The sequence below is a fragment of the Microtus oregoni genome, unplaced genomic scaffold, assembly GCF_018167655.1.
Source record: "Microtus oregoni isolate MIOR12 unplaced genomic scaffold, Mior012 000002F_ref0000024, whole genome shotgun sequence".
Lineage (NCBI taxonomy): Eukaryota > Metazoa > Chordata > Mammalia > Rodentia > Cricetidae > Microtus > Microtus oregoni.
In genome coordinates, this window is record NW_024543061.1 from 19,769,400 (window position 1) to 19,779,274 (window position 9,875).

The window sequence follows — 9,875 nt, forward strand, 5'->3', positions numbered from 1 at the left end:
TGATTATCTATTAATCTATAGTACTTAATTATACACTATATTTTAATGAGCTACACAATACCTTAAATAAGAGCAGATGTGAATATATCTGAGCTAGATGAGCGGCCAAAAACCAACAAGTGCCCTTCTCCAATACTCTATTACTTCTTCCACAAGTTTAATATTTATTCTATTATCTTTATTTTATGACTGTCTGTATTTTTATATTACATATACTGTCTCTTTATGCTTTTTCTTCTCTCTCTTAGCCTACATATATTTTTTAAACACACTGTTTCTTATTTACAGGTCTTTTTGTATCTGAATCTGTCATATTGTTTATCTGAAATTTCTTCTGTCCATGAGTACTTTTAAAATGCAAAGCAACAACTAAGGCTACTTTGCCTTTTGGCTCCCTCAGTCCAACATGGCAATGGAGGTTTGTTTAGTGCAAGCCAGTGAGTCATGCTCATTGCCCCATTTTCAGGCACACAGCATGTATATTTTGACATTAAGGAAGTTGTAACACTCTGCTCACATAACCAATTTAAATGTTTCCTAGCAGGACCTCCAGAAAGAGTCAGAGTTCATGCTGGCAGCACAGTCCAGGAAGCACTCATTCAAAATCGTGCAGCTTTTTTTTCTGCTAACACTGAATCAGGAAAACCTTTTTTAAAGGAGCCACAGTGTTAAGCAATGCTTAACTCTGGTTTTTTTTTTTTCCATGTAGAATTCTTTCCCAAACTCTCTCAGGTTTTAAATGGATTTAAGTCGACCATATTTGTGTGCCAATTTATTGTAGAAGACTGCTTTTTCATCCCAGCTACACAGAACCAGAATAACCACACAAAAGTGTATTAATTAAATCACTGCTTGACCCATTAACTCTAACTTCTTAATGGCTAGCTTTTATACCTTAATTTAACCCATATCTCATAATCTGTGTATCACCACAAGGCTGTGGCTTACCAGTTAAAGTTTTGGCACCTGTCTCCATTGGGGTTACATGGCTTCTCTTCTGACTCCACCTTCTTTCTCCAAGCATTCACTTTAGTTTTCCCTACCCAGCTCTACTCTAATCTATCACAGGTCGAAGACAGTTTCTTTATCCCACATCAAAATTCTTTCAACTCTTCTTAATAGTTTAATAAACATTAGGGAGACAGGCATTGAATAAGACAGTAGAAATTGTAGCTTGATTTTTCATATATTTAAGGAATATTACTAGCAAAAGAAAATAAAAATCAAACAGCTAATCATATCTTATTTAATAGAAAGGTATAATCATCTATAACCTACTACCAAGGAATAACTACTGCTAATTTCTCAGTGAAAATCCTGCAAAACATGCATCCACACACACATATTATCAAACACAAACACACTTACACACACTCAAACATACACACACATGCACATCTCCAAAGTATCACAAAAAGGATCTCTTCTTGCATAACTTGTAATAATGCAGTACTGAAAAAATTCTAGTCCATTGATACTTCATAACACTTTCCTCTGCTTTCTTTTTTTTTTTTTTTTTTTTTTTTTTTTTTTTTTTTTCACTTTTCATAAGTTTTATTTAACTTATTGAATTATCAGTACACCCAGCTAATAGGGACCCACTGTGGTTCCATTCTTAGTTTCTCAATGGCAGTTTGCAGTTTCTCAAAGGCTTTGTCTAGATTGTCATTTACGATGATCAAATCAAAGTAGTGGTTGTATGCTCTCTGAATTCGTGCGCTTTCATCCACTGTTTTCTTCAAATCAGAGTCCGTCAATAGCTTGGTGGTGATTCCTGCATCCACCACAGCCTTGTGCATGGCACGCAGGGTCTCTAGCTCTGGAGCAGCAATAAATACCACATAAGGCATGAACTCAGATGTCCTCAACACTTTCAATGCTTGTGGGTTGACGTCTAAAATGCAAGTACGTCCAGTTTGTACAACTTCAAGGATAGAGTCAATTTTAGTTCCATAGAGGTTTCCTTCATATTCCCCATGCTCCAAATACTTTCCAGCTTTAATATCTGCTTCCATTTCTGATCGGGACACAAATTTATATGCCTGTCCATCCTTTTCATCTTCTCTTGGCTTCCGTGAAGTAAATGGTACCGTTGTTCCAAATCTAGCAGGATTCAACACTATGAATCTATTTTTCAAGCTTCTTCTGCCCACACCTTGAGCTCCTATCAACACTAATGTTTTTCGCTGGAAGGGTGGCATTTTTGCTACTTCCTCATAGATCTGAATTTCATGGCGATCAAATTCTGCATTCCTAGTTGTGAGGTACATCATCTTCTTCTTTTTTTTGTTGCTTATAGTTCCACAAAAGGGTCCTGAATTGTCCCAGTCTCTGCGAACAAATGCCTTTCTCTTCTCTTCCAGGAACTGGCTTGGGATCAGACCAGCACTTCCGCCCTCTTTCACATGGCTAGCCTGCCACCAATTTGGGTCTTCTCTGTTTACAATCTGAAGAATTTCTCCTTTCGAAAACTTCAGTCCCGCTTCTTTGCAGGGTATCAGGTTATCATTGAATGGATTATAATCAAAATGACACTTGACAAATACCTGTTGAGGAGTAATAGTATCTCTATAACTTGGCAAAATCTTTAGGGTGACACTTCCACTAATATTTTTCAGCAGCTCTTGTAATCCCTTTGGATTGTTTCCAACCTCATGTCCATTGACTTCCTTAATGATGTCTCCCACATGGAGCAGACCTTGTCGGTCTATCATTCCTCCATGGAGGATCCGGGCGATGACCAGATCATTATTTTCAACCCTAAATGTTACACCCAATGGCTCTCCAGCTCTTTTGTGAATACCAAGAATACGGATGGCATCTACTGGCAATAACTGATTATTGAGAGAAGAATTATTCATTTCTGGGCTTGAGGGAGGCGAATCATAACATTTTGATGCCACAATATCATGGGCCTCCAGGAGCGACTGGAAATGAGGTTCCTTGAGTATTCCAACCAGCTCTGCCACATTTTCATCCACACTTATTAGAGGACTGATATCTTCAAGAATTTCATTTACTAATTCCAAGTTATTATCACTGACAGCTTCTAATTTTGAATCTTCAAGCCTCTCATGAGCCTTAGCAAGTGATTTCACAATAGGATTCTCCATAATCCCCTTGAGAAAAATCAGGTCTATTTCTTCTGCTCCTGTAGATGAGGGCAGCTCCGTAAGGTTTTCTAAAACTTGCTGCATTTCGGCTCGTACCTCGGCCGCCTCCGCGCCGCCGCTCCTCTCTTCAGCCGCGGGTGCCGCGCAGCCCCATCTACCGACTCGGGGCTCGCGGTCGGGCGGGCGGCTCCCGCCGTCCCCGCCGGCCTCGCCCTCCGCCCGGCTCCGAGCGCCGCCGCTGCCCGCCGGCCCGCGCGGCCAGCCTCTCTCAGCCGCTCCGCTCCCGCCGCCGCCGCCGCCGCCGCCGGGGCGCGCTCTTTCCTCTGCTTTCTTAACTTTTGAAGCACATAATATTATAGTATTATAATCAACATTAAGATTTGAAGGTACCTTGAATGTTTTGAAGGAGGCTTTAATAAAAGAGGATTACTACCTAATTCTTAGACAGTAGGGCTTCTTTGATGATAGAAGGACACACATGAAATAAGAGACAGACATTCTTATGAAGCAAAATGTGCCTGAGGTATAAGGAAATGAAGTAGACCAGCTTGGCATAATAAAGTAGGTCAGCTTGGCATAACGAAAAGTAAATGTTTCAGGTGAATGGAAAACTAGGTGACAATACAGTAGTTTCCCTTCATCTGTGTCTTTGTTTTCTACCATTTCATTTTTCCATATTCAGTAAGAAGTATGAGTATAAAGCCAGGCATCATGGCTCATAAGGTTAATCCCAGCAATAGAGAAGTAGAGGCCGGCAAAACGCTGTGATTTCCAGTCCAGCCTGGTCAACTGAGTACTTTTCAGGGCTATAAAATAAGGCTTTTCTAAAAAAAAGTCTGAAAATAATATAGAATGCATTATATAGACACACAAGTACATGCACATATTTATACATACAAGTATATGAAGAAAATACATAAAATTTAATGCCATATACATTTTTTTTCTATTTTGTCATTGTTCTTAATTTTCTAGAAATTTGTTGTAAGGAGGCTGCTTATTGGTTCCTGACTGCTCAGCTGCAAAGTCATCACACAGAAATCATATTATTTAAATCAATGCGTGGCCCATTAGCTCTAGCTTCTTATTGGTTAACTCTTATATCTTAATTTAACCCATCTCCATTAATTTGTGTACTACCACAAGAGTGTGAGCTACCAGCAAAGTTTTAGCACATCTGTCTCTGGTAGCTGCTCCATGGCTTCTCTCTAACTCTTCCTACTTTCTCCCAACATTCAACTTAGTTTTCCTAGACTACCTTGATTTTCTAGGCAGTGTCAAGAAGGTTTATTTATTGAACAATGTTATTTACAGCATACAGAGAAGAATCCCACATCACCTCCCCTTTAAATAATAAAGGAAGGTTTTAACTTTAACATTGTAAAATTTCATAAAACAGTTATCAAGCAAGAATTACAGTTACAATATTTATATCTACTTTATTTCTTATCATATCTAAGGAAAATTATAACTATAAATTCTTCAACTCCATTAAAGATTCCAGAAGGATATAATATTACCTAGATTAACAGGAAGTACATTTTAAGCAACTTTCAAAACTCTAGAATTGACAGAGACATTTTGCTGCCTGAACACTCAACCAAAGTTCTTCTGTATCATTGGGGCATCTATCTTCCTTAAAGCAGAAAATTTGAAGATCTGTTCTGCCTTGTAATGGCAGTTTGTTAGTCACTTTTTTCTGTGTACTGAAGTATGTCTAGCAGACTCTTTCATGGAGCAGGAACCCTGTTCTATCATCTCACCTTTAGGCAAATTCAGCAGACACATAGAACAAACATCTGAGCTTTGAATTCACTGGCACCTAGAAGATTAATCACCAGAATTAAGACAGCCCCTACCACACCAATTAGAGGAAAAGATAAGTGGACAAGGTAAGAATACACATAACACCCCAAAGAGAAGCACAACTCCAGTAAAATCTAGAGATCATTCAACAGCAAGACTTGACAACAAAATATAGATGAAACAATAAAATGACCTAAAAATTAACTTCAGGAGAATATTGGAGACTCTTAAAGAGGAAGTGAGAAATTCCCTCAAAGAAATGAGGGACAAGACAAACAAGAAACTGGAAGAAATCGGTAAACCATTAAGGAAAACCAAGAAAAACAATCAAACATATGAAAGAAACTATTCAAGACTTGAAAACTGAAACAGAGAAAATAAAGAAAACACAAGCCAAATAAATAAAGAAACAGAAATCATGAGAAAATGATCAAGAACCACAAATGAAAATATAAACAGAATACAAGAGATGGAAGAAAGAATCTCAAACAAAGAAGATACCATAGAGGAAATAGACTCATCAGTCAAATAAAACATTAAATCTAATAAAAGCTTAACACAAAATATCCAGGAAACATGGGACACCATGAAAATACCAGACTTAAGAATAATAGGTATAGAAGAAGTAGAATTTCAACTCAAAAGCACAGAAAATATATTTAACAAGATCATAGAAGAAAACTTTCCCAACATAAAGAAAGATAAGCCTATGAAGATATAAGAAGCATACAGAACACCAAATAGACTGAATAAAAAAAAAGTCCCCTCACCACATTATAATCAAAACACTAAACATACAGAATAAAGAAAGAATATTAAGAACTGCAAAGGGAAAAGTCCAAGTAACATATAAAGACAGACCTATCAGAATTACACCTGACTTCTAATTGGAGAAAATAAAAACCAGAAGAATGTGGTCAAGTGTAATGCAGATATTAAGAGAACATAGAAGCCAGCCAGACTACTATACCATCAAAACTTTCAATTACCGTAGAAGGACAAAATAAATATTCCATTACAAAAATCAGATTTAAGCAATACCTAGCCAGAAACCCAGCCCTGCACAAAGTACTAAAAGGAAAACTCCAACATCAACAAAAACAGACAATTGTTGATCTTAACAGCAGCAAATCCCAAAGAAGGGAAAACACACTAATTAACAATACAACATCAAAAACTAAATTGAAAGGAGATAGCAATCATTGGTCGTTAATATCCCTTAAAATAAATGAACTCATCTCACTTATAAAAAGACACAAACTAACAGATTGGATATGAAAACAGAATCCATCCTTCTGCTGCATACATAAAACACTCCTCAACCTCAAAGGCAGACATTGCCTCAGAGTAAAGGGTTGGAAAAAAATTTTCAATCAAATGAACCCAAGAAAATAGCTGGTGTAGCTATCTTAATATCTAACAAATTAGACTCCAAGCTACAAGCAGTCAAAAGAGACCAAAAAGGACATTTTATATTAGTCACAGGAAAAATCCATTAAGAGGAAATCTCAATATTGAACATTTATGGCCGAAATACAAGGGTGGCTTCATATGTAAAATAAACACTTCTAAAGCTTAAATCATACATTAAATCCCACACACTAATAGTGGGAGACTTCAACATTCTACTCTCACCACTGGACAGGTCAGTCAGACAAAAAATTGACAGAGAAATAAGGGAACTAACAGATGTATGACTCAAATGGACTTAACAAACATCTATAGAATATTCCATCCAAATGTAAAAGAATATACCTTCTTTCTCAGCACCTCATGGAATCTTCTAAAAAATTAACCACATACTCATTAACAAAATAAACCTCAACAGATACAAAAGAATTGGAATAACCCCATGTATTTTATCAGATCACCAAGGCTTAAAACTAGAATTCAACAGCAATACTAATTCCAGAAAGCCCACAAACAAATGGAAATTAAACAATGCTTACCTGACTCATCAATGGGTCAAGGGAGAAATTAAAGACTTCTTAAAATTCAATGAAAATGACCACACAACATAACCAAATTTATGGGACACAATGAAAGCAGTGTTAAGAGAAAAGTTCATTGCACTAAATGCCTACATAAAGAAGCTGGAAAAAATCCCACACTAGTGAATTAACACAACATTTGAAAACTTTAGAACAAAATGAAGCAAACTCAACCAAGAAAAGTATACTGAAGTTTATAATCAAATTGAGAGCTGAAAGCAAGAAAATGGAAATAAAGAAAACAATACAAAGAATCAATGAGACAAACAGTTGGTTCTCCGAGGAAATCAACAAAATAGACAAACCTTAATCCAAATTAAACAGAAGGCAGAGAGAGAATATCCAAATTAGAAAAATCAGAAATGAAAAGGGAGATATAACAACAGATACAGAGGAAATTCAGAGAGCCATCAGGTCATATTTTGAAAACCTGTACTCAAACAAAATTGAAAAACATAAAGGAAATGGACAACTTTCTGGATAAATATCACTTACCAAAATTAAACCAAGACCAGATAAGCAAATTACACAGAACTATATCTGCTGAAGAAACAGAAACAGTCATCAAAAGTCTCCCAACCAATAAAAGACCAGGACAAGATGGTTTCAGCTTAGAATTCTATAAGATTTTTAACGAAGAACTAATACCAATATTCCTCAAATTATTCCACACAATAGAAATAGAAGGAACATTGCCAAATGCTTTTTATGAGACTACAATAACCTTAATACCCAATCAATCCACATAAACACATTACTAAAAAATTACAGACCAATGTCACTCATTAATATTGATGCAAAAAATACTAATAAAATACTGGCAAATCAAATCTAAGAACACATCAGGACCATCATCCACTATGACCAAGTTGGCTTTATTCCAGAGATGCAGAAATGGTTCAACATACAAAAATCTGTCAATGTAATTCACCATATAAACAAACTGAAAAAGAAAGACCACATGATCATCCAATTAGATGCTGAATACATCATTCCTTCATGATAAGATGGAGATCATGGAGAGAGCAGGGATAAAAAGAATATACCTAAAATAATAAAGGCAATACAGAGCAAGCCAACAGCAAACATCAAACTAAATGGAGAGAAAATTTCAGTGATCCCACTGAAGTCAGGAACAATACAAGGTTGTCCTTTTTCTCCATATCTATTTAATATAGTCCTTGAGGTCCTACCCAGAGCAATAAGACAACAAAAAGAGATCAAGGGGTTACAAATTGGAAAGGAAGTCAAACTCTCACTATTTGCTGATGATATGATAGTTTACATCAACGACCCCAAAAATTCTACCAAGGAACATCTACAACTCATAAACACTTTCAATAATGTAGCAGGGTACAAGATTACCTAAAAAAAATCAGTCTTCCTCCTTTACAAGATGATAAATGGGCTAAGAAGGAAATCAGAGAAGCATCACACTTCCCAATAGCCACAAATAGCATAAAATATCTTGGAGTAACTTTAACCAAACAAGTGAAAGACTTGTAAGACAAGAACATTAAATCTTTGAAGAAAGAAATAGAAAAAAAAACACTAGAAAGTGGAAAGATCTCCCATGCTTATGGGTAGGTAGAATTAAGATAGTAAAAATGGCAATCTCACCAAAAGCAATTTACAGATTCAATGCAGTGCCCAGCAAAATCCCAGCAAAATTCTTCACAGACCTTGAAAGACCAATAATCAACTTCATATGGAAAATCAAAAAACTCAGGATAGCCCAACCAATCCTATACAATAAAATAATTTCTGGAGGCATCACAATCCCTGACTTCAAACTCTACTACAAAGCTACAATACTGAAAAAAGCTAGGTATTGGCATAAAAAAAGACAGGAGTACCAAATGGAACCAAATTGAAGACCTGGATATTGATCCACACAATTTGGAACCTCTGATTTTTGACAAAGAAGCAAAAAATATCAAATGGAAGAAAGAAAGCATATTTAACAAATGGTGCTGGCATAACTGGACATCAACACATAGAAGAATGAAAATAGATCCTTATTTATCACCATGCAGAAAACTCAAGTCCATATGGATCAAATACCTCAACATAAAGCCAGCAATACTGAACCTCACAAAAGAAAAGTGGGAAGTACACTTGAATGCATTGGCACAGGAGACTACTTCCTAAATATAACCCCAGTAGCACAGATACTAAAAGAAACAATTAATAAATGGGATCTTCTAAAACTGAAAAGATTCTGCAAAGCAAAGGACATGATCAACAAGAAAAACAGCAGCCTACAGAATGGGAAAAGAAAGTCACCAACCCCATATCAGACAGAGGTCTAATCTCCAAAATATACAAAGAACTCAAGTAATTGGTCATCGAAAGAACAAACAAGCCAATAAAAAAAATGAAGTACACATGTAAACAGAGAACTCTCAATAAAAGAATCTAAAATGTCTGAAAGACACTTAAAGAAATGGTCAACATCCTTAGTCATCAGAGAAATACAGATCAAAACAACTCTGAGATTCCATCTTACACCTGTAAGAATGGCCAAGATCAAAAACACTGATGACAACTTATGCTGGAGAGGTTGTTGGGTAAGGGAACACTTCTGCATTGCTGGTGGGAACTCAAGCTGGTACAGCCCCTTTGGATGTCAGTATGGTGATTTATCAGAAAATTAGGAAACAAAGTTCCTCAAGACCTAGTAATACCACTTTTGGGTATATATCCAAAGGATGCTCAATTGTGCCATAAGGACATGTGCTCAACTATGTTCAAGGCAGTCCTACTTGTCATAACCAGAACCTGGAAATTTAAATACCCCTCAACTGAAGAATGGATAAGGAAAATGTGGTACATTTATGCAATGGAGTACTACACAGAAAAAAAAATCTTGAAATTTGTAGGTAAATGGATGGAGCTAGAAAACATCATTTTGAGTGATTTTGAGTAACGTAATCCAGACCCAAAAAGATAATTATCATATATA

General features: G+C 36.3%; 1 protein-coding gene across 1 annotated transcript; it reads right to left on the minus strand.

The window, feature by feature from the left end:
• Positions 1 to 1,523: 1,523 nt before the first annotated feature.
• On the minus strand, positions 1,524 to 3,414 carry LOC121437987 (MAGUK p55 subfamily member 6). Its single transcript, XM_041638151.1, has one exon. It carries the CDS (start codon positions 3,195 to 3,197, stop codon positions 1,575 to 1,577), a length of 1,623 nt encoding a protein of 540 aa, XP_041494085.1. The 5' UTR covers positions 3,198 to 3,414; the 3' UTR covers positions 1,524 to 1,574.
• Between the last annotated feature and the right edge of the window lie 6,461 nt (positions 3,415 to 9,875).

Excerpts from the sequence above, each read along its gene's own strand:
- LOC121437987 (XM_041638151.1), bottom strand. The coding sequence starts at position 3,197 with ATGCAGCAAGTTTTAGAAAACCTTACGGAGCTGCCCTCATCTACAGGA.